The sequence below is a fragment of the Trachypithecus francoisi genome, unplaced genomic scaffold, assembly GCF_009764315.1.
Source record: "Trachypithecus francoisi isolate TF-2019V2 unplaced genomic scaffold, Tfra_2.0 Lachesis_group6, whole genome shotgun sequence".
Lineage (NCBI taxonomy): Eukaryota > Metazoa > Chordata > Mammalia > Primates > Cercopithecidae > Trachypithecus > Trachypithecus francoisi.
The window spans coordinates 32,515,993-32,542,018 of record NW_022681471.1 but is presented as its reverse complement, the minus strand read 5'-3'; the positions used below and the strand labels follow the sequence as shown (position 1 = coordinate 32,542,018).

The window sequence follows — 26,026 nt, the reverse complement described above, 5'->3', positions numbered from 1 at the left end:
ATAATTCAATTTTGGCCAGGTGTGGTGGCTCACATCTGTAATCCCAGTACTTTGGGAGGCCAAGGCAGATGGATCACTTGAGATCAAGATTCAAGACCAGCCTGGCCAATATGGTGAAACCCCAGCTCTACTAAAAATATAAAAATTAACTGGGCATGGTGGTGCACACCTGTAGTCCCAGCTATTCAGGAGGCTTAGGCACAAGAATCGCTCTAGCCCAGGAAGTGGAGGCTGCAGTGAGCTGAGATCGTGCCACCGCACTCCAGCCAAAGTGACAGAGTGAGACCCTGTCTCAGAAAAAAAAAAGAATTCAATTCAGGAAGATAGTTCTGAGAGGGGAAAGAAGAGTTGAAGCAGGGAGGAGTGGGAGGATGAGGTAGCAGCAGTACCCACAGCGATGCAGGAGCTCCTGGATGGGAACCTGGAGGGCGGTGGTGTTTTTATTGCCTTTTCCATGATTGGAAAATAAGTTTTGAACTTTGGGGGCTTTAAGGAGTAGAAATGGGAAAAGTAAATACAGAGGCTGTTAGTCCTCCTTAAGGGAGAATACTACTGTCTTCTGTGTACCTTCATGTTGGGACTCAGTCTGAGCTGGAAGTATTCGAATTAATGCACTGAGGAGCTGGATTATACAAAAATCAGCCAGGCATGGTGGCATGCACCTGTAATCCCAGCTACTTGGGAGGCTAAGGCAGGAGAATTACTTGAACGTGGGAGGCAGAGGTTATAGTGAGCTGAGATCATGCCACTGCACTCCAGCCTCGGCAACAGAGCAAGACTCTGTCTCCAAATAAATGAATAAATAGGGCTCAATTGTACTTAACTATTTGAAGTATTTAAAACCAAGCATAATCTCTGAGCTAAAATGAGTGATTTTGTAAATATTTAGGCAGTGGTTTGAGGAAGTAATTCACCCCCAAAACAAACTAACGTACATTTAGTTACAATGAGACTGAAGCAGGGAGATGAGAGCCAAGTCCTCCTGCTGTTGTTCTTAAGCATTTGGTAAAGCAACATAGGGAGTGGCATCTTTAGATTTGTCTAAAAAACACAAAGAACAGTTACAAATAAAATTCCATGCACATGTATCCCAGAACTTAAATACATACATACATACATATATATGACAAAAAAACACAAAAACAAATAAAATTCCAGACAGAAAGAGGATGGAAATATTAGAGAATTATATACAGTCAAAATATGCCTTGTAGCTGCCATACAAACTCAACATTATGAAACTATCAAATGCATAAATGAACACTCTCTTGAGGAATTTCTAATATCTAAGGAATTGTTTTTCCCTTTTGGTGGTACAATTATGAAGAGGTGGGTTTTGCAGAATTTGTTTAGTGGTGGTAGGATGGCTGTCAATTCAGGGTTGATTCGAACCTCTGTTAATTTGAAATACTCTTCCACTTTCTCCAGCAGTGAAGACTTATTTGCAGGTCATGAGATCAAAAGTTGACTACCTGAGACCGTGGAAAACCTAAAGTTGTGTCAAAGAACTATTGTCAGGGAAAAAACATCAAGATGAGTTTATTGTTAGTTTTGCTGCAGAGAGAGAGAGAGAGAGAGAGAGAGAACGCAGTAATGGAAACATGCTCAGATCTGATGGTGGGTTGTCCAAAAAAAGCAGCCCCTGAGTGCTGTCATCCTAACACCACAGGTAGGGCTCACAGTCAGTCTTGGCTGACTCCCACAATCAGGTTGGGAGGATGAAAGAAACTTCCACTGTCTCAGGAGGCAAGGAAAGCTCAGAGGAAATGAAAGACAAGGTTTGGTAAGTTGCTTTTCTGGTTTACATAGTGGTCTCTTAATGGAATTCTGAAAAGGAAAAGAAGCCACAAGAAACAAGAGAAAGAAAATGTTCTCATCTATTTCCAAATTCTAAGGCAAGAACTTCCCCCAAGAAATTCTTCCTAGACGTTTTCTCCCTTTCTCTTATTTGCAAATACAATAGAACTGTTTTATGTAATCAGTACTGGGAATAGGGAACTAATATTGGCCCATACAACAGTTAGCCCACTTTGGGGTTTGACTATTTAGGGAGATTTGATAATAGACTTGAACATGCCCAAAACGAGCTCTATTACACTAGCCTTCTTTAGACTATATTCATGCAGAGAAAGGATCCTAAATCCTAAAATAGGAGAGTGAAAGTGAGGAGTCAGGCAGGGAGAAAAGGCCTGTAGTGTCACAATTTGCAGACTGAGAACTTCCAAAAGGATTAAATACAATGTTAACTCCATTAACTAGGATGCTGAGTGGAGAGTAAAGCCTAACTGACACGGTTGTTTTGTTCTGTTTTTTAGTAGTTGCCAGGCACTTAAGAAAAAGCCTTTTCTGTGACCCCCCACATCCACATTGATGTTGACTTTGCATTAAAATGGCTAGTTCTGTTATGGGATCTTTGGGGTGTCAGTTTTCTGGCCAGAAACCTCTGTGGCTGGTGACATCTTTGCCCTAGTTCTTATCCTGTGTCCAGGAAGAATGAGGTATGCAGACAAGTGAAGAGTGAACAAGATGAAGAGGCACCTGAGTTCTTGTCCTGCATCCAGGAAGAATGAGGTATGCAAACAAGTGAAGGGTGAACAAGGAGGAAGAGGAGTTTTATTAAGTGTTAGAACAGCTCAGAGAAGAACCACAGTGAGTAGCTCCTCTCTGTAAGCAGGTCATCCCATCTCTCCATCCTCTGCCCTGCTGTGGCTGAGCCCAGGGCTTCTATGGACCTCAGAGGGGGAGGAAGTATGTGCTGATTGGTCCATGGGCAGCCATGGGTGGGCCCAGAAAAGGCACCACAGGTCCTCACTCCAGGTGGCAGGACTGGCCGCCTGGCCTGAAGGTGGGGTCTTACTGGGGACCTGCCCTCTTCCACCCAGGAGCCTGTCTGCCTCCTGCAGCAGTCCACGGCGCCCAGGCTGCTTGCACCAAGGGGCACTTGCAGGCCAGAGTCGAGCTGTCCTCAGCACCCCTCAGCTTCCTCTCTCATGTTCATGGGCACTCAAATTCTGGAGGGGGCCAAGGCGTCAGGGCACTGGTGTGTCAGCACTGCCCTGAGCCAACACACATCCTCTGAGCTGTGACAGCACCTCCGGCTCGGCCCCAACCCCTCTCTGAGATGAGATCAGAGCAGGTGCCTGAGGGAAAAGAGACCAGGCAGTGGGAGCAGACACCCCTGAGCCTGTGGTGGTGGGGCTTCCTGGCCCCCGAGGATGAAAGCTGCACAGATGCCCGTGTCCTGCACCTGGGAGGGCGGCTACAGATGCACCTGAGGAGCTCCTACCCCACCAACTAGGAAAGGGTGGGGCTCCCACTTGTCCCTGGCTCCTGCCCACTCCGTGGAGCCAGAGGCCTGGGTCTGCAGCCATGGATTGGGCAGTTATAGTTGCACTCAGGAGAACAGGGATCCTGCCTGCTCCTGACTCCCTCCAAGAGCACAGGGACAATCAGATCTGCAGCCCAGTAGGGTGGGGGCTCCTGCCTGATCCCTGGGGCTGGAGGCCCAGGTCTATAGCTGAAGTTTGGGTGACTGCAGTGGCACCTGGGACGTTCCCTCCCCAACTTGGAAGGGGTGGGGCTCCCACCAGGTCCATGGAGTGTGCAGCCCCAGCCACGCCTCCCTGCTGCAGCCAGCATGATGGCAGCAGCCGCTGCCATCAGTTCTACTTTCCTGCCTTAGAAATTGGTGATGGTGTAGCGGGAATTCTAAGGAATCAGAGAGACTGATGGGGTTCAGGGGGATATTTATTAATTATTTAGGTACACCAGCCCAGTCGGATTAACATCCAAAGGACTGAGCCCCGAACAAAGAGTTAAGTTACCTTTTAAAGCATTTTGTGGGGTGGGGGGAGATCTGTGCAGATGGAAGCAAGAAACAAAGGCAGTTATTCAACTGAGACATGCATTACATCATTTCTTACTTTTTAAGGAAAAACATGTTTTGTGACTTGAGTTTATTTATCTGTCTAGTGACCTTGCAGCTGCACAGCTAGGGAATCAGGGTATTCACAATGCTTGGGAAGGGAGGAGAGATAAGCTCACTAGCCACAGAAAAATAGGCAGTTAGTTTTTGAAGGACTCCAGCTCTTTCTCTTTCTCAGAGGGAACTGGGTTTTCTTACATACAACTGAATTTCTGCTTACACACTCTTTAATTTCTTTTAATTCCTGTTCCAATGGGAATGGGATTTCCTAGTTTTGGACTGGGGCTAGCAGGGCCTCAGCTGCCCCACCACTTGGCAACATCAGCCTCTGTCCAGAATCCTGAACCTGTAAGCTAGAACAGGGTTAGCTGACAGTGTCCTGAACCCAAGAAGGTTGGGAGGGTGGGGTTGGATTGGAGGATGCAGGATTGACAATGGTATATCTCTTCTCCAAACTACTGGCTGGGCAGAAATCTTGAGTTCTAATGAATTTGAACCTAGTTAGGCTAACCTTTCCTTAGCACCTTTCCTTAGCATTAAAGGCTAAAATAACAAGGCAGTATCCAGGGCTTCAGCAACTCTTGTGTCCGGTAAGACAAGCCACAAATACCCTTGGCCCCATTATCAGGCCTCCATTGCCATAAAATCTTTTTAATTCTCAAGAGGTTACAGAGAATGAATTACCCCTTAATCATACTTGAAGCAAACCTTCCGTCTAAAAATCCAGTGTAGCCAGACATGGTGACTGGAGCCTGTGATCCCAGACACTTAGGAGGCTGAGGTGAAATAATTGCTTGAGACCAGGAGTTTGACACCAGCCTGAGCAACACAGTAACTCCCATCTCTAAATAAATAAATACACAGGTAGATAAGTAAATACATAGACAAACTGATAGAATGATAGATAAATAAATGAGTAATAAATAATTAGAGATAGATAGCCAGCTAGGTAACTAGCCAGCCAGCTGTCTTAAAAAAAATGGCTGGCTGTGGTGGTTTATGCCTGCAATCCCAGCACTTTGGGAGGCTGAGGCAAGAGGCTCTCTTGAGCCCAGGCGTTCAAGACGTCTGGGCAGCATAGTGAGTCCCTGTCTCTACAAAAAAATTTAAAAATTAGCTGCATGTGGTGGCGTGCACCTGTATTCCCAGCTACTCTGGAGGCTGAGGTAGGAGATCAGGACTGCAGTGAGCCATGACTGTACCACTGCACTGCACCCTGGACAACAGAGCAAGATCCTGTGTCAAGAAAAAAAAAAAAAAGCAAACTGGGTTTTTTTCCTCTACTTTCACACACAGTTAATACTCAGCACAAAACACTTTTGACATCAGATTCTCCAGTGAACACCAACTGGGTGTCTTAGGATTTAATTCAATTCTGACACTGTCTACCTGGAGATAGTGTTAGATCCTATGGGTTAATGGCTCAGTCCAATGAGATTGCGACTCCCATTTCAGATGCCAATCACAAGCACTAGATTGCCACTTCTGACTCCCTGGGTATAAATTGCAGGGTCCTATAATCCCCTCTTCAGGTTCAATTAATTTGTTAGAGTGGCTCACAAGACTCAGAAACACTTACTTACATTTACTAGCTTATTATAAAGGATACAGAATAACAGCAAAATGGAAAAGATGCATAGGGCAAGCTATCAGGAGAAGGGTACAGAGCTTCTACACTCTCTCTAGGTGTATAACCTTCCAGGCACCTCTGTGTGTTCAGCAATCTGGAAGCTCATCAAATCTCATTGTTCAAGAGTTTTTATAGTTCTGGTGTCCTATGGCACAGTAGGGTGACTATAGTAAACAACAAGGTGTTGTAGATCTCAAAATAGTTAGAAGAGAGGATTTATATGTTCCTATCACAAAGAAATAATACATGTTTGAGGTGATGGATATGCTAATTACTCTGATCATTTGATCATTACACAATGTATACATGTATCAAAACAAAATTACAGCCCGGGCGCGGTGGCTCAAGCCTGTAATCCCAGCACTTTGGGAGGCCGAGACGGGCGGATCACGAGGTCAGGAGATCGAGACCATCCTGGCTAACACGGTGAAACCCCGTCTCTACTAAAAAATACAAAAAACTAGCCGGTGAGGTGGCGGCGACTGTAGTCCTAGCTACTCGGGAGGCTGAGGCAGGAGAATGGCGTAAACCGGGAGGCAGAGCTTGCAGTGAGTTGAGATCCGGCCACTGCACTCCAGCCTGGGCGACAGAGCGAAGACTCCGTCTCAAAAAAAAAAAAAAAAAAAAAAATACATTAGGCTGGGTGCAGTGGCTCATACCTGTAGTCCTGACACTTTGTGAGATCAAGGCAGGAGGATCGCTTGAGGCCAGGAGTTTGCGACAAGCCTAGGCATCATAGTGATACCCCATCTCTACAAAAAAATTTTAAAAATTAGTTGGGCATGGTGGTGTGTACCTGTAGTCCTAACTACTTAGAAGGCTGGGGCAGGAGAATCCATTGAGCTCAGGAGTCCAAGGCTGCTGTGAGTTATAATCAAGCGACTGTACTCCAGTGAGGGCAACAGAGTGGAGACCCTATCTCCCAAACACACACACACCACATTATACCCTATAAATGTGTACAAAATCATGTCAATGAAAAATACTTCATTTTATGTTTTTATTATTATTTTTAGAGACAGGGTATCACTCTGTGACCCAGGCTTCAGTGCAGTGACCTGATCATAGTTCACTGCAGCCATGAACTCCTGGGGTCAAGCGATCCTCCCACCTCAGCCTCCCGAGTAGCTAGGACTACAGGTATGCATCATCATGCATCGATAATTAAAAAAAATTTTTTTTTTGTAGAGATGGGGTCTTGCTATGTTACCCAGGCTGAACTTGAAATCCTGCCCTCAAGCAATACTTCTACCTTAGCTTTCCAAAGTGCTAGAATTACAGGCATGAGCCACTATGCCTAGAAAAAAAACTTATTAAAAAAGTTTTTATAGAACTCATCCCTTAGCCCTGCTTTCCCGCCTTTCCTGGATGTTGGTGGGTGAGGCTGAAAGTTCCAACTTGCCAATCCTCTAATCCTCTATTACCTGTTTTTTCAGGTGACTGGCCCTATCCTGGGCTACCTAGGAGTCACACTCTGAGTTATATCATTAGCATAAACTCAGATGTAATCCAAAGGGACACATTATAAATAAAAAGATTATTCTATTTGTCAGGAAATTTCAAGGGTTTTAGGAGCTTTGTGATGGGAACCAGGGACAAAGACCTAATATATTATAATATCACAGGACTATTTCCCTCAATATGACTTTTAAAAGATTCAGTTTTTATGATGCTTAGCTTCTCCCATGACCAGAGTGACACTATTTGTAGTAAGGAGGGGCAGAACAGTTGGACAGCTGATAGTCAGTTGTCAGGACACTAATATTTCTTTATTCTGTTACCAAGCATAGCATTAACAGAAAGGACACAGTGCAATTCATTAGCTAGGTTTGCATCCAAGACTTGGAAAAAAATGAAAGAGTATTAAAAGTGGGTAGAAACTTTGAAAGGAAAATAAATCTCGGAGCCCCCAAATCACTAAGCCAAAGGGAAAAGTCAAGCTGGAAACTGTTATCAGACAAACCTGCCTCTCATTCTATTCCTAAATAAGATAGTTACAAAGATTTGTTCAAAAGCTACATACCTCTCTCATAATTTGCCCATAAGGAAAATCCTTATGGACAAAGGACAGACAGAACTCAAAGTCATCCCTCTGTTCCTGTGCAACAAATGCATATCTGATGGCTTCCTTTGCCCTATTGTTTCACTAAGCCAGACTAAGGCATAAGTGACTATTCCTGTAAATTGTGCATTCAGTGAAAGGCTAATCAGAAACTCAAAAGAATGCAACCATTTGTCTCTTATTTACCTATGACCTGGATGCCCCCTCCCTGCTTCGAGTTGTCCCACCTTTCTGGACCAAACCAATGTACATCTTACATATATTAATCGATGTCTCATGTCTCCCTAAAACATGTAAAACCAAGCTGTATCCCAACCACCTTGAGCACATGTTGTCAGGACATACTGAGGCTGTGTCACAGGTGCATCCTTAACCTTGGTGTAAGGAACATGGCTGCACTGAAGCCAGGCAGACATAGGCTGAGGTAAACATCCTGCATGACTCAACAAGTTTGGCGTACAGGCACATAACTCCACTTGTTATATAATCACAGCCATGTAGCCATTACATGGGAAGGCTCATCACCCAGCTCAGAGCCACTATTGTCTGCAAAAGGTACAACTATCCTGCTGACGCTGTACAGATGCACCTAGAAAAAGAAAGAGAGCCAGAGCTGTCTTGCAGATGGACAGCGGGAAGCCAGGACACAGTTTGGCTTGCTTGCACCCAGAGGGAAAGAGTTAAGCTGCTGACCCTGAAGGGAGAGCTGGCTGTGCGGCTGTGCGTGGGAGGTGCTGCAGCAGTTAGCGAAGACAGAGACAGACAGTGTAAGAGAGCTGCTGAATAAAACCATCTTTCACCTGCCTATGCCCCCCACTCCCTTGACCCGAGTGTTCTTTCAGCTATCTGCCCCAATCCACCTACTTCCTTTCGACCTCAGCATGGGCTGGAACCTGCCCCTGGACCTGACACTTGGCAAAATAAATTTTCTCAACTGACTGAGACTTGTCTCAGATACTTTTTGGTTTACAAATTGGTGACCACAAAGGGACTCAGTGGAGGTGGCCCTGACCTTTGGCAAATCTCCTGTTGGTACTTGGTACCAACTTGAGCTATCTTTATAGCTCAAACCAATAGGACAATTCCTGAGGCCTGGGAGCTCCCCTCCCTCCAGAGAATCCCTGATCTCCCAAAATTTCATTGAGATCTGAAGTATATTTTGCTGTACAACTCCTTCTCTGGAGTTTTACTTGCTTCCAACAAGGCAGGCAAGTTTTCCTGCTTCCATGACGATGGAAAGCAGGCAACTCCTTTCTGGAGTTTGAGCTTGCTTCCAACAAGGACGGCAAGTTTGAGTTTCTTCCCACTGCTAGGATGGTAGAGAGCAGTCTTCAGTCTGAGACCCATTTCTACATAAATAACTGATTTTTTTTTGTCTTGGAAATTCTCCTTAATAACTAAAGGTTAAAATTGACAACCAGCTGGTCTTAATTTCTCTTTCCCATTAGAATACTCAGTGATCATACTGTTGCGGTTTTTTTGTTATTGTTTCAGTCTTTCTCCCATCAGATTTGACCAACTCTGCCCAATTTGGTCAAATCTGAATGAGAATTCCAAATTGTGGGGAACAAGGCCTCTGAATTGGCTAAAACTCCTTGCAGCTGCAAAAAGAAAAAGAAAAAGAAAAAAATGTGTTTAGTTTCTGTGTCTGCTTCCTGTCTTACTTTTCTTTCACCCTATTCCTCCTTCCCCTTTGCCATCGTCGACCAAGAAAAAATCTAGAGAAGGCTTCTAATGAGTCAAACCCCTCAAAGAACTCAAAACGAAGGCACTATTCATGCCTCTTTGGAGTGTTCTGTTTTCTTTGTAGAGTTTCAAGAGTCACGGGCAGATTCTTTGTAGGTCTAAAGCTCTGTTCTCCTGTATTGCATTACCTGACCTCTTTGGCTTTTGGCAGTACTAGAGATTACCTTGTACTGTAAGAGGATTTGACCTTTGCATATGTAATGGCAAATGAGAGCTACAAAGTTAAGAGTGGCTGAGGACAGTTTACAGGAACTGTTCTCAGCTGAGTTTTTTTCCTCCTAGGAAACTGTTTAGGATCATAATTCTAGTTCAGAGGTTCATTCTAAACTGTCTTCTTAGTTGCCTTTCATCCTGAAATTAATCTCAATTGACTTGTCTGCACATGTGCATGAGGAACTGAACTGTTGTTTTCATAGATAAATGAGAGACTGAGTTTCCTTAGCTCCGAAATGAAAGGGCATTTTGCTCCTCCCAGCTGAAAGGCACCCCTGGGTGATGAGTGGGAGCCCTTTCTTTTCTACCTGCTTTAAGTCTGCTGTTACTTTTCTACTGAGATAAAATTCACCGTTTGCATCCAACCATTTGTTTTGCTATTGTTTGCAAACTGGTGAGTTTGTATTACTATTTCATGGCTAGAGTTCTGAATTAAAAGCTATAGGATCTTTGTATGAGTGTGTATGTGTGTGTTTATGTGTACATGCACGCATTTTATTATGTATTTTTGGTCACAAGGTACCAAATTGGCTTAAAGCTAAGTAGTACTCATAAATTAAATAAGCCCAAATGCTTTTCAAGTTCATGTGACTTAAAATCTTTAATAAGCTAGCTTTACAATTATTGGTAAAATAATATCAGAAATGTCTTAAGAATTGTCGGCATACATTTTGTTTGCACTTACAAATCAAGAGATTTCATACTTATCCCTGCCAAACACTATAAGGTGTCAAAATTTGGCATAAGGGTTAAACTATAAACCCAGTTCAAAAGAGAATGATATTTGCTTGTGTAATTCTTGATAAATAAGATGTTAATACTGCTTTAATGTAAACAGCTAAATTTTGGATTATTTAGTAAGATAACCATATATTTAATCTTAAGGTCTTACTTAGATAAACACCTGAAATTCACAGGCTATAAAATGCTTGACAGGGAAATAATTTTAAATGATGACTATCACAGTTTTCATAAATAATCTAGGTAAACAATTAAAATAAATTAGGTAAATATAATGAGATACTTATAGACAAATTTGTCATAATTTAGAATCTAAATTTATATTAAACTAAATAATAGATATTTCATTAAATGGGTATTTTCCAATAAAAAATATAATAGGAAAACATTCTTTCTAAAAAAAGAAAGTGTGCTTTTATTTAAATGTGAATTACTTTTGTCTAACTAAAAGCTTATGTAAAGGTTATATGTAAAACAAGGTAAAAGAAACCAGGAAATAAGAGGTATTTTTGATTAAAATAAATAAATACATAAATAAAAGCTTAAAGAAAAATAATTTTATATGAGAAAGAATATTAGGCCAGGTACGGTAGCTCATGCCTGTAATCCCAGCACTTTGGGAGGCTGAGGTGGGTGGATTGCTTGAACCCAGGAGTTCAAGACCAGCCTAGGCAAAAGTGCAAAACACCATCTCCACAAAAAAAATACAAAAATTAGGTAGGCATGGTGCTGCATGCCTGCAGTCCCAGCTACTTGGGTAGGCTGAGGCAGGAGGATCAGATTGCTTAAGTCTGGGAGGTGGAGGCTGCAGTGAGCCATGATGGTGCCACTGCACACCAGCCTGGGCAACAGACAAGACTCTGTCTCAAAAAAAAAAAAAAAGAAAGAAAGAAAAAGAATCATATATTGTAAATTTTGTTGTCCTAGAATAAAATGACTGGTTGTTTAAGAAGAGGGATGTTCAGGATAAACCAGAAAGTCCAAGCATGTCATGAATGGTCTGTATAAGTCATAAGATTTATGGAAAAAATCTTTTATATGATCTAATTGGCTATAATTAAAGGGAAATGATTTATAATGGTCTTTCTAGAGATTGGCTTTTTATATTAAAAAAGAATTATATACTAAAGAATTGGTTAGGACAATGAAATTTTCTTAAGGTATTGCTTTACTCTTAAAATTACAAGACATTTTAATTTTTTAATGCAAAATTTAATTTTTGTGTCTCGCTGTTTTCAGCTTTCTTTCCCTTTAAAAGTCCTGAAATAATAACTCTATCCTTCAACTCATTTTCAGCTCCTGTAAGTTTTTTTCCCCTTCAGGTTCTAATTGTTGTGGCCTGATGCTAAAAATATTTTATTGCAAAAGTCTAAAGAAAACGTTTCCTTCCAACATAATATTCTGTGCTCTTGGCTTTAAATTGTTCTATAAACCAGAAAATTTGCATTTATGACCCAGGAAACACTCTTTCTATGTCCAACTAATTCAAGTACCCTTTTCATTAGTTTGAGTTGCAGATTATCTAAATGGACTCCCCATAGGGAACAGCAGTCACACTGCAGATCTTTTCTTTTGCCTTTGGGTAACTGGCCTAATAAACAGATTTTATGCTTTATCAAAATAATTCCTGTGATTACTAAGTTTTGGTTTGCTTGGAAATAACACTGAGATTTAAAAAAAATGTAATTGAGGGTATTACATCCATGAAATTCTGTATGTGCTTTTAAAGTCCTTGTGCCATTAAGTTACAGGGCTTTGACTCCTGGGTCTAAAAAGGACCAAGTCCTGCTAAATCTTAAACACTAACAGCAGTTAAAGCCTCATCTTCAGAGCCGGTAGAAGATGCCAATCAAAATAAACTGCATTCATGAGACACAGGCCAGAAATTAAAACTATTCAACGCCTCAAGGCCCAGGGACTATCACGAGAGAGGTGGATGTGTGAGACTGTAAGGGCCAATTTTGACAGACAAGTTCAGTTTCTCTACAAATTAACCATCAATGTCAAAGGCACACTGATGTAAGACTAGTATATGGGTCCCTGTGTTAGATTAACAAGGTTTTCTTGAAGCATTAACCCACTCCTTAAAAAAGGTTATAAAGGTTATAAAAAAGACTTATGAAAATTATATCTTATGGTCAAGATGATTAAAATTTTATAGGTTTATAAAATTTTGAAAAACAAATTTAATTGGGACTCACGCCATCTTTATTAGGACTGATTGTTTTGGAAATTAAGTCTCCTGTCTCAAAGAATAAAGGCTTTTACCTTTTTAAAAAAATCGAGTTATTACTTTGGCTAAATGACTTATTTTACAATGACCTGTGATCCTATTTTGTAATATCATGTGTTTAAAACTATTTATGTTTGACAAACTTTTCAAAATCAAATTTTAACTTCAGACTTCATTAATTTTTTGATATTAGTCTCCTGAAGTCCAAAAGAGACATCTTTGGTTATTTGGTATAATAAAATCATACAGAAGTATTGTTAAATATGAAAAGTGTTTAACTTTCTTTGTATTATATTTATATAAATGTGTTATTAGTATGTGTTCAAGAATTGTGTGAAATTCCTGTGATTCTGATGTGTCTTAGCATGTTATCAGTGGTAATTGTGATTATCTTAAATTGTTGTATGCCACAGAAGTAACTAAATTTCCTTGTCAATTGTCTCTTTAACTATGACTGTTCTAAGATTTTTTCATCCACAGTTATTTTACTTTCATCCTTTTTTTTTTTTTTTGTTAGATGGAGTCTCGCTCTGTTGCCCAGGCTGGAGTGCAGTGGTGCGATCTTGGCTCACTGCAAGCTCCGCCTCCTGAGTTCATGCCATTCTCCTGCCTGCCTCAGCCTCCCAAGTAGCTGGGACTACAGGCGCCCACCACCACACCTGGCTAATTTTTTTATTTTTTTGTATTTTTAGTACAGATGGGATTTCACCATGTTAGCCAGGATGGTCTCAATCTCCTGACCTTGTGATCCACCTGCCTCGGCCTCTCAAAGTGCTGGGATCACAGGCGTGAGCCACTGCGCCCGGCCACTTTCATCCTTTTCAAAAGGTGGTTTTATAATCAGCATAGGACTCTGACAGGTGCTCTTGAATGCACATTTCTGATAACTTTGGAGACTGTGACACTAGAATAGAGGAAAAACTTCCAAGGCTCCCATGGAGAGCTGAAATGTTCATGATTATCAAGCAGAACAGGAGTTAATTGCATAGACTGAACTAATAGAAAACTGAAATAATTATGACTTTTGCTCAAAATGTTGCTCATCCTTTGTTTATCAGAGCCAAGAAAACTTTTCTTTAGAGCTATTTACAGCTTTTAACACTTAAGTATACTCGTATAAACAAAATTTAGAGCATATTTCTCTCTACCTGATCTCTCCAACATTTGGAAACTAGTTGTGCATATTCTTAACTTACAGCAATATAGTTATTTGCATAAGTGCAATACGAATCTATTTTCTTTTGTAACAGGACACAACTGGAAAAACTGGTTATTTTACCAAGGTATTGACAGGAATAACATACTTTTGGATACAGATTCCTTTAAGAAATCGAAGTTGACTTACAGGGCCAATAAAAGCCCCTTGTAAAAGCTATCCTCACACCTTATCTACACAGTCCCTGTACAGTCTCCTAACATGTGGTAAGTAAAGAATGCCACTTTCTGACAGGCCCAGGAGACCCAAGTTTTCTTGGGACCTCGAGGTGAGGAATTCACCCAATTAATACAAGTATTTGCAGGCACAGGTTGGGCTTAAGGCATTAAAGTTGAATTTGAGATTCCTTGTGGAATAAAGTTCCAGCAAAGCCAATTTTTAAAAAAGAGAAGACTATATGACAAATAATTATTCTTGCTGACTTTATGCAAATACTCCAGCCATAAGACTAAAACTTATTTTGCAAATGAATTTGTCCTATGTTTGTCTTTAGTGAAAACAGAACTGGAGAGAGAAAAAAAAAGTTTCAAAATAAACTATAGTATACCTGTTAGATTCCAGTCTTGACTAGTTTTCAACTTTTCATTTTTACTATTTTCTATAGTTAGACTGAATTCTAAAATTTTTCCTGGCTACAAGTCTCCAAGATGATGTTTTCAAATTGTCCTTCTTTCCTTTCCCTTCTTCCCAATTTTTCCTCATTTAAAATCACTAAAAATTAAGCTGTGCTTTCTTCAAGCCCTGCAAACTGAAGCTAGATAACTTCAGAAGAAAATAACAGCAACCTATTTACATACATAAACCACTTTCATACCTGCCTACTGATGCATGGACTTCAGAGTAATATGGCCTATATAGATTTTCCAGGATTGTTCTTGCTTGTTTGTTGTTGCTTTTCTCCCTTCCTCCCCCTGTTTTCTCTTCATAGGACATGAGACTTTACAACCTGCTAAACATGAGCTTTTCTAATAACATGGGACCTACTCATCTAGGAATAAAGCATCCTAGCCATGAGAGATCAGACAAACCTAAGACTAGAGGACTCATTTTCTTCTAAAATGCTTTCTCTGAAAGATTTTTAAAACAGGGTGGAGGGAATGTAAAAACAAAATATATCTCGGGACCCCAAAATCACTAAGCCAAAGGGAAAAGTCAAGCTGGGAAAGGTCAAGCTGGACAGGACAAACCTGCCTACTGTTCTATTCCTAAATAAGATAACTACAAAGATATCTTAAAAAGCTATGTACCTCCCTCACAATTTGCTCACAAGGAAATCCTTGTGAACAGAACTCAAAGTCATTCCTCTCCTCACGTGAGACTAAAGGATATCTGATTGCTTCCTTTGCCCTATTGTTTGACTAAGCTAGACTAAGGGATAAGTGAATATTCCTGTAAATTGTGTATTCAGTGAAAGAATAATCATAAACTCAAAAGAATGCAACCATTTGTCTCTACCTGTGACCTGGAAGTCCCCTCCCCACTTCGAGTTGTCCTGCCTTTTTGGACTGAACCAATGTGTATCTTACATATATTGATTGGTCTCATGTCTCCCTAAAAGGTATAAAACCAAGCTGTGCCCCGACTACCTTGGGTATATGTCGTGAGGATCTCCTGAGGCTGTGTCACAGGTGCATACTTAACCTTGGCAAGATAAATTTTCTAAATTGATTGAGACCTGTCTCAGATACTTTTTGGTTTACAAAACAAAGCCAGAGGCCTAGTCCAGAGCTTGGCAAATAGTCTATTCTCACTAAGGGTGAGCTGAAGGGAAGGTTTGCAGTGTTAACTTTCCTAAGATATTTTAGTAATAACATAATAGTCTCTCCCATTGTGGTTTAAAATTTCAATAGCACATAGATTTGCACGTTATATTTTTCTATTAAGATATGAACTGTTAAATATACTGAACCAATTCTCTTTCTCCCTTTGAAGATTTGGTTTAAGATTAGGAAGATCAAGTAGAGAAGATATCAGAAGGCTTTAGATTTTCGATATTTGTCACCCATTGCCATCGATCTCCCTGTCATCGAAATCTTGGATGGGCCCTATAATGCCATCCTTGTTCAGGAGCCCAATTGGAGTTGGGTTCTTGTAGTGCCACTGCAGCCTAGAATATCCAGGCTTCCCATGCTGTCCTTGCCTCCTCTGTCTATGCCTTGCTTTGCCCTGACTTTGTTTGGCCTGGTATAGGCCCCTGTCATCAGCATTCATTTGTGGTCTCCATTTTCTTAGGCCTGTTTTTTACAAATTTTTCCAAAATATTTTTCTGCCAGATTCAAATTCTGCATGGCACATCCTCAAGTGCAGTTCACCAAATGTCTGTTAAACGAATTGAATAAACAAAAAAGTCAGTGCACCATTTTTTATAAGGCACATTTATATTAAAACAAAGCTGTGAATTCCTTGTAAACATTGGTTCCCAGGACCCCTGCAGATACCAAAATCCATGCATACTCAAGCCCTACATTTGGCCCTGCAGAATCCAGTATACAAAAAGTTGGCCTTACCTATCTGCCGGTTTTGCATCCCACGAATACTGTATTTTCGATCTGCATTTGGTTGCGGGTGTGAAACCTATGGATATGGCGGGGGGGGGGCGGGGGCAACTCTATTGAAAAAAATCCACATGTAAGTGGACAAATGCAGCTCTAACCTGCGTTGTTCAAGGGTCAACTGTATATCTGTTTTGTGTGCCAAATAAGGTATGGATAAGAATTTCAAAGGAAAAGTCATTTAAACAGAATTACAAGGAAGCCTCATTTTATGAGCTGACATTCCTCAATCACCAATAGGCCCTGTACATCTCACATACATACATATGCAAAATGGGGGTGGGGAAAGTCCCTAGTAAAAGAGCAGTGTTTCAAGACAGGGCCCGTCTCCATTTGTGCTGAAGAGCTCAGACACAACCCTGTAGTCTAAAGAAATCTTCCTAAGAAGCTACTCATAGGGCTCTATGGGAAGGTGGCAGCCAAACATCTATCTAGTATATTCCAAATTCTGTTCACTGTCCTCCCTTTCTGTGGAGGACATAGGGAAATAGGAACCACTGGGGCCCAAAGGTCCTCTGCATCAAATGAAACACAAGAGGAGACTCCACCAAAGCCAGAATGAGGCCGTTCTCCCTTTTCTCTTCCATCGCCAGCCCAGAAGGCATATTGTTGCATATTCTCCAGCTCAGAAGCTGACAATCATGCGTTTAAATGTATTTTGTCTCATTCAACCTCCTTGAAAGGACCCTGGTTCCTGATGATAAAAACACAAAAAGGGAACCTTTTGTTTAGTGCTAGGAGAAGCAAGAGGGAGGAGGTAGTTCCCTGATTCATATTCTCATCAAAAAGAAGCAGTCAGACCTTGGCTTTCTTTATGCTGTCTTCCTCATGTGAAACTGCCAGGCTAGAAAGCAACAAAAATTTAAAAATGGAGTGTGATGAGAGTTGAGGAGTTATTGTTAATTTTTTTAGGTATGATAATGGTATTGTAGTTATGTTTTTAGAAAAAGAATGTGCATCTGATATGGTATGGCTCTGTCCTCACCCAAATCTCATCTTGTATTGTAATCCCCACATGTCGAGGGAGGGGTCTGTTGGGAGGTAATTGAATGGATGGGTTTCTCCCATGCTGTTGTCATGATACTGAGTGAGTTTTCATGAGATTTGGTTGTCTGTTAAGTGTCTGGTGCTTCCCCCGTCTCACTCTCTCTCCTGCTCCCATGTCAGATGTGCCTTGCTTCCCCTTTGGCTTCCGCCATGATTGTAAATTTCCTGAGGCCTCCCACGCCATGCAGAACTAGAACCGATTACACCTCTTTTCTTTATAAATTACCCAGTCTCAAGTATGTCTTTATAGCAGTGTGAAAACAGACTAATACACTATCTTTTAGAGAAACATGCTGATTGTTGATAAATGACATTATACCTGGGATTGGTTTCAAATTAATTAGGGGGCAGTGGCAATTTCCCACAAGTTGTTAATTGTTCAAGCTGGGTGCTATGTGCCTGAGGGATCATTATACCATTCTATGTATGTTTATACACATTTGATCTTTTCCATAATAAAAATTAAAGGAAAAAATCTGGCCATCTGTGTTTCTTTTCCTTTTTTTAGCTGCCTTTGCTCTCATTTTTGTGTCTTCATCTGCAAATTAAAACACATTATAATTTTGAAAAAGTTACCTTTAAAACCTCAATACTTTTGAGTAAATATATATGCTTTTGCTGTCTCTCATTTGTTGTTACACAGAAATTTATTCATTCAAACATTTATTACTATTGTCAGGAACTGTGCTAGGCACTGGGGATATATACATTATTAAAGTCACATTAGGTATTAGATGATATAAGAAATTAATGTTAATTTTTTCATAAGTTAATGGTATTATGGTTAAGTAAGAAAATATCATTTTAAAGAGATGCATAGATACATTTTGTATTGAAGTGTGATGACATTTGTAATTTACTTTGAATACCTTAGTGAAAAATCTATATTTGAAGCAAACATGTTGAAATGCTAACAAATGTTAAACCTGAGTACTAAAGTATATAGTATTAATTACACTATTCCCTTTACTTTTCTGAACATTTGAAGATTTTCATGATAAAAAGGGAAAGAAAACTACGTGTGTGTTGGAGTGGGGAAGGAGAACGCTTTCTAGGAGCTCAGTCTAATGGAGGAGACAAATAGGTAAAGAGATTGATACAATCCAGAGTGACAGAAGGAAGCTTGGGTTGCTCTGGACACACAGAGGAGTCTCAAAATCAGACTGATTTGAGGAGGGTGGTTGAGGAATGGTTGACCAGGAAAGGTGGCTCTTAGAGTAGTTATTTGATTACAAAAGTACTGCATGCCCATTGTTGCAATGAGTAAGCCAAGCTTGTTGGAAAAAGAGACTGGTATTGTAGACAGAGGGCCTCTCTACCAAGTAATAGAGTCAAGAGAAAGAACATGGAATACTGAGGAAACAGAAAGCAGTTCTAGCTTGGGCAACACAGCATGACCTCACCTCTACAAATTTTTTTAAAAAATAGCTGGGCATGGTGGCACCCGCCTGTGGTCACAGCTACTCGGAAGGCTGAGGCAGGAGAATCACTTGAACCCTGGAGGTGGAGGTTGCAGTGAGCAGAGATCGAGCCACTGCCCTTCAGCCTGGGTGACAGAGGGAGGCCCTGAAAAGGAAGGAAGGAAGGAAGGAAGGAGGGAGGGAGGAGGGAGGGAGGGAGGGAGGGAGGGAGGGAGGAAGGAAAGAAAGAAGTTAGTTAGTTAGTTAGTTAGTTTTCAGGCTACAGAGTATGGTGCAAGAAAGAGTGACAGGGTATATGTGATCAGAGAAGGATCAGTCAGGGTCTGAACTTTACCCTGAGGGCTATGGAGAACTATTGAAGGATTTTGAGTATGAGACTGACATGCTTAGATGTGTGCTTTAAGAAAGTTTGGTTTTCCAGTAGCAAGGAAGTAAAGTGACATTGGGGACCAGGAAACTGGGGCAATATCAGAGGAAGCAGAGCCTTTGTGGAATATGCCAACCAAGAGGAAGCACCCTCTGGTCAATTATTAGCCAGGAGAGGGCATAAAAAAGGTGGCTTTTTGTGATGCACTAACCCAGATGGGGTGCCTTCCATAAATTGGCAGCCAGTCTAAAGGCAGCGCCTTTTTAAAACTGTACAGCAGTGCCCACTGGGCATGAGATTTACACCAAAAAGCCCTTCCACTGGGCTGATGCAGCCCTGTAAGGCTTACTTTGGTACAGCCCAATCCCCTGACGTGGTCTGGTGCCATGTGCTTTGTACAACTATGCACAACCAATCTGGAGTCAAATTGCTTAGGTTTGAATCCCAACTGTGTGACCTTGGGGATAGTACTTATAACCTGCTCTGTCACCATTTCCTCATCTATAAGAAGTACCCTACACTTATTTATGGATTAGATGGCAATAATGAATATAAAGCACTTACGGGGATGCCTGGCACAAGGTTAGCAAGTGTTCAAAAACTCTTCAGTATTGTTATTATTTTCAGGAACCTTCTTCTAAAATAAGTTTTAAGAAATAAAACTAGTTTTGAAGCAAGGCTTGCAGGACGCTGTTGGCTTTCTTACCACTAGAGTCTGTTTCAGAATCAGAGTCACTGTTGCTATCTTCAGATTATTTCTTGTGTTTTCTTTCCAATAAATTTTTTTTTTCCTTCCTTTCTTGGACCTTTCACTTGAATGACTAGACTACTTTTTTTCTATAAAAAATACAAATAAAAAAGTAACTTCTAAAAAAGTATTTCTGATTATCAATCTTACTACACTTGAAATACTGAAAAGGAATAGATGATAGGCAATCTGAATAAAAGTCTAATGTTCAACTATTTATAAACATTTTTTAACTTCTCAAGAAAAGTCTGTATCTTAAAATACCTTCTGATGTAGAAACTGAAGTAGTACATTTATTTGGCTCTTCATTCTCTACTTGCATATGTTCAGCAGAGCTGAATTTAAAGAAAATGGTTATAAGAATTAGAAAAGTGGGCCGGGCGCGGTGGCTCAAGCCTGTAATCCCAGCACTTTGGGAGGCCGAGACGGGCGGATCACGAGGTCAGGAGATCGAGACCATCCTGGCTAACATGGTGAAACCCCGTCTCTACTAAAAATACAAAAAACTAGCCGGGCGAGGTGGCGGGCGCCTGTAGTCCCAGCTACTCGGGAGGCTGAGGCAGGAGAATGGCGTGAACCCGGGAGGCGGAGCTTGCAGTGAGCCGAGATTGCGCCACTGCACTCCAGTCTGGGCGACAGAGCGAGACTCCGCCTCAAAAAAAAAAAAAAAAAAAAAAAAAAGAATTAGAAAAGTGATGAAATATGGACCATAGAGTATAAAAACATAGACTTAAAACTTTTCAGCAACAACGACAATTGTCCAAGAACCATTAAAAACAAGCATTGGACTGCTTTCATAAGATACAGTTCATGTCTGTAATCCGGCACTTTGGGAAGCCAGGTGGGAGGATCACTTGAGTCCCAGAGTTCAAGACTGGCCTATGCAAAATAGCAAGACCCCATCTATACAAAATATTTAAAACATTAGCGGCCGGGCGCGGTGGCTCAAGCCTGTAATCCAGCACTTTGGGAGGCCGAGACGGGCGGATCACGAGGTCAGGAGATCGAGACCATCCTGGCTAACACGGTGAAACCCCTCTCTACTAAAAATACGAAAAACTAGCGGGCGAGGTGGCGGGCGCCTGTGGTCCCAGCTACTCGGGAGGCTGAGGCAGGAGAATGGTGTAAACCCGGGAGGCGGAGCTTGCAGTGAGCCGAGATCGGCCACTGCACTCCAGACCGGGCGACAGAGCAAGACTCCGTCTCAAAAAAAAAAAAAAAAAAAAAAAAAAAAAAAAAAAAAAAAATAAAACATTAGCCAGGTATGGTGGTGCTTGCTTATAGTCCCAGTTACTCAGGAGGCTGAGGTGGGAGGATCACTTGAGCCTAGGATGTCAAGGCTGCAGTGAGCCATGATCATGCCATTGCACTCCAGCCTGGGTGACAGAGCAAGACTGCCAAAAAAAAAAAAAAAAAAAAAAAAAAAAGAAAAAACCACAGTTCAAGGGTCTGCCACCTTCATATAATAAAATAACTTACATTTGCACAATGCTTTACAGATTGCAAAGCACTATTCAAACTGAAAGCAGCATGGAGGATTTATATTTTCAGAAGAAACCACAGGGCAAAAATCGAGAAATCAGAATCAGAAGGAAAGATGAAAGAAACTGTATATAAGAAGTCTGAGGAAGATAAGATATCATAATTTTATTCTAAGCATGTGAAAAACAAATGATAGAGCAGCAACTGTTCTGTCTCCTCAGAGCAAGAAGACCCTAAGAAGCTACAATCTAAAGAGATTTGGGGGACACATGTTCTCAGGACCTGAGGCTACGTCACGGTAAAAAATTGTGTGTGTGTGTGCATGTGTGTGCGTGTGTGTGTATATATAAAAATATATTTGTTTTGTTGCAGAGAATTCTGAAAATAAGTATTATTAAAGTTTTACAGTAGGCTTGACATGGTGGCTCATACTTATAATCTCAGCATTTTGGGAGGCCAAAGCACAAGAAGAGCTTGAGCCCAGGAATTCAAGACCAGTCTGGGCAACATAGTGAGACCCTTCTGTACAAAAAATTAAAAAATTAGCAGGGTGTGGTGGTGTTCACCTGTAGTCCCAGTTACTCGAGAGGCTGGGGCAGGAGGATCACTTGAGCTGGGAAGGTCAAGGCTGCGGTGAGCCATGATCATGCCACTGCACTCTAGCCTGGGTGACAGAGTGAGACTCCACATCAGAAAGAAAGAAAGAGAGAAAGAAAGCAAAAAATCAATAAATAAAGTTCTATAATACTTTAGAAAGGGACTTTCTATATTATATAATCTTTCCCTTTGAAGATCACATCTGCAATAATTTAGGTATTGCCTAGAAAATTATTTTTAGGTTCCTTCTGACTCTAATTCTATGAGTCCCGGTCCTTTAAGCATTTCCCAAGGGTATCTATAAGAATACACTTCAGATAATAATGCTTTATCACCTTGTCACAAATTACAGGTTTACCTGTGAAGCACATTGCCTCAACTCAACCTAAACACAGAAATAGATGAGAGGGAAGAAGAAACTGATGAGCAACACCAAAGAGAAAAGAAATAAGAAAAAAAAAAGCATTAATATTTCACATAGTATTGGATACAGAAAAATTAACTAATCCAAACTACACTGGTATCTTCATTTTTAAAAAATCGCTGTGTAATACTATTATCTGGAATGCAATCTGCTCCTGGGTTGAGGAAAAAAATCAAAATATAAATGTATTATCTGTTTTAACACTGAACTCTTCTATTAATAGGAAATTAGCACCCCATGAATAAAATGTAAAGAAAACAATTAGCATGCTAAAATCCATGAGCAACATGTTTTAATTCTTAGGTATGTTAGACTCCCTTTAGTTCCTTCTAAAAAAAAAGTACCTTACCTATCTGTTCTTTGGAGGACATTAATTTTTTTTGTATTTTAACGTTTGTCATTTACTATTTTAATTTTTGCTGTTACTCATAAACTAAAAAAAGAAAACTAAGAGAGATTCAATTTCCCCAAAGTTTAGCTGCTTTCATCTATAAAAATCCTCATAAAAGAAATATATTTGATTTCATTGCTTGAATAAATATTTTTTACTTCTTTATTCAGGGAAAAGGTATTGTAAGTATACAGAGTTAGACTCAGAGGGTTTCCCATTTCAAGAGCAGGCAATCTAAAAGTAAATATATGTCTAACCGTTCTTGGAATATGAGTATAGGGACCAAGGATGCCTGCCAGACTATAAAGACACACAGTCTTTGTGGTGTGAGGCACAAAATTAAGGCCCAATATTGTGGACTACCTTGACAATTGGGGAAACCAGGAGGGCTCCCAATAGCCTAACTGTGAATTCCCTTCTCCATTCTGCTCCTGCAAATAAGGTCCCCTAGCCAAATGACCCCGCTTCTCAAAGAGACTAGACGCAGTTCCATCTTATCTCTGGGTAGCAGATTTTAGTACACTGTCAGCCTGTGGAATTATTCAAACCAGCCAATTATATCCTTCCAAGGGGAAGCAGGTATTACCTCAATTTCTTGATACCACAAAGTCAACCTCCCACAGCCCTTGATTATTCACTGTCTTACCAACAGCAACCTCGGTGTGGCCCTTCGTGGCACGCTGTGTTCTCTCCCATTCCAGCTGTGAATATATGTGATTAATAAACCACTGTTGATCTCATCTGTCCTGTGTTCAGCTACTCCATAACACAAAGGGTGAGAATCCTTCCCTCATCAACCTGGTGAAGAACAGATGATTGTAACAGTCCCTGCTGCTACCTGGTTTTATCTGTGCCTTAAGATAAATTATTTATCTTCTATGTGCACAAATGCAAATTTTACCCAAGTTGTTCTTATATCTTTTGGTTAGGATTCTAAAATAAGAAGTTTGTTTGATTGACACAGACTGGGAGGACCTTTCTATCCCAAAGGCAGGAGGGTTCCTCAGAGGAAAAGTGCAGTAGTTTCACTCACCTCTCCCACATGGGTAAAAAATGTGTATCTCTAAACTAACTCAGGACTGTTTTTACTGCTTCTGCTCCCAGGCATGAAACCCTAATAGCCAACACCTGTGAAATGTTTATTATGTTCAAGGCACTAAATCATTACAATAACCCTAAAAACATCAGTACTATTGTATCCCCCCTTTTACAGGTGAAAAAAAAAAATGAAGCTTGGAGAGGTTACCAAGGTCACACAGGTATTAAGTGGCAAAGTAAGGCTTACAAACTCAGAAAGTCTCAATCCAGAAGCAGTCCTTCTCATCACTATGCTTTATTATATCCCACTAGTGGAAGAAAAAGACTAATCATGACATCTCCCAACTGTTGGAATTTCAATCTATCCCTCAATACCTACAACGTTTTTAAATTTCTCATTTTTTAACTGTAGTGCATGTAAGGCACTCAGTATAGTACCTGAAACACTCAATAAACATTTGATATGAGTACTTACACAGCAATAATTATAACTATTTTCCTTCTCAAACCATCTACTTCACACTCCAATATTCACTCTCATTAGAGGAAAACTCATCTCACTCTCCTCTCATTCTTCAAGGTCAAGATTGAGACCACTTAAGACATTCCTCAAGGTAGCCACATCTGCAGTTTAGCACATCACTTTGCCCACATTCATCCAATTATCTCGTCTCAGAGGAAGGTATTCTCCTTTCCAATTTAAACCCTTAAGCTCAACCCTTTCCAACTCCCTACAAGGAACTTCCACTTAGCCTATTAGGATCTCAAACCGATAATTCACTCAACACACAACACATTCAGTAGGTTGAGCCCCTACTAAGTGCCAGGCATTGCAAATTCTGTAATGAATAAAATAGGGGTCCTCCTTTCCACGAGCTCAGTCTAGTGGAGAATAAAAATATGTTCACGAACGATAACACAAAACAAATGCTATACGTAGGTCTGTGACCCTTAGCCGTGTCTGCCCCGAGATGAGAGGCGAAAGAGGGTGGAGGGAGACCGGGACACCCTACAAAGAGGCCCAAGGATGAGTGAGAATGTAAAAGAGGAGAAGGGCGAACAAGGAGCTGCCGTGGATAGATTGCGGAAAAGGATGAAAATGGGTGCAGTGAAGGTAGAAGGAGCGAAATGCAAATGGTCAGAAGCGGGCTGAAAGATGAAGCGTACTCGCTGAACGCAAGCGGGCCCCTTAGAGCGAAGGTGAGGCCATGATATCACTCACCTCTGCCACGGGCTCACCTCCCTGTCCTCGTCCCGCAGGAGCGTGAGTAGTTGCCGCAATAGGCGCACGAGGAGGCAGAAGCGAAAGTGATGCCCCGCGGCGTAGAGAGCAGCTCTTGAGAATGGGACCACAAGTGGGAGCAGAAGGGCTGGTTTTGGGAGCCTTGGCTGAGCCCATTCCATTCCCCAGTCAGAGAGCAAGCGTTCCAGCGAGAGCTGCTCCCCAGCGGGGAATGGGAGGCTTTGCTGGCCTTGGGGCTCTTGGACGAACTGCAACACATCCTCCCCGGAGCCCGAGGCCTCCCTCTCGGTACTACAGAACCGGACACTGGAGCTACTGCAGCTTCGAAAACGGCACATTCTCAGGAGCCTCAGCAGTATCCGTTGTCTTTGCTCCAAAAACCAAGCCCGCGCAACCGCTGGAAGCAAAGGAAACCATGGGAACTATTGCGAGTACGTTGGCAAAACATTTCCCCAGGCCTATGTGGCCAAGGTGAAGAGGTGTGTGTCTTGGTGTAAATAAACCTCCACTGCAACCGATTTCGCTCATTCTTTGGTTCCGCGTTGAGGCTCGCCAGGGTCTAAATCCGCATGGAGACCACGTCTTCCTTAGGCTCCTACTTGAAAAAACTGAAGGGCAGGACGACAGACCACTGGAGACATTTCACAGAATGGTCATATCAACAACATAGTTAATTCTGTTCGTGTACAGGTGCTTTCCGTGAGTGTGTGTATTACATGCTCTATAATATTGGGCGCACTCTGTGTCGTGTGTATAAATTATGTACATTTGGTTATGTGTGTATATATGTACATATATAATAAATAGGACTGGCTCAAACAGATTCACATATTTTTTCAGTCTATTTGAAGTAAAAGAAAAATCTGAGATGGGAAGAAAAGGGACAAAGTATTCAAAGTATTTCGTACACAACTTAAAGTGTGTTTATTTCAGTGTTGTCAGATTTATTA

General features: G+C 41.1%; 1 protein-coding gene across 3 annotated transcripts in view; it reads right to left on the bottom strand.

Annotated features, from left to right (window-relative positions):
- The window catches only part of LOC117077397 (putative uncharacterized protein CXorf42), a 111,812-nt gene extending 86,173 nt beyond the window's left edge, over positions 1-25,639 (bottom strand). The window contains exon 1 of one of the 3 annotated variants that reach the window (XM_033201077.1): positions 25,056-25,639. In XM_033201077.1, coding sequence (XP_033056968.1) covers positions 25,056-25,414 — 359 coding nt within the window. In that variant the 5' untranslated portion in view covers positions 25,415-25,639. Of the gene's footprint in view, positions 1-25,053 lie in introns of all 3 variants that reach the window. The other 2 variants (XM_033201078.1, XM_033201079.1) reach the window with 2 other exon arrangements.
- Between the last annotated feature and the right edge of the window lie 387 nt (positions 25,640-26,026).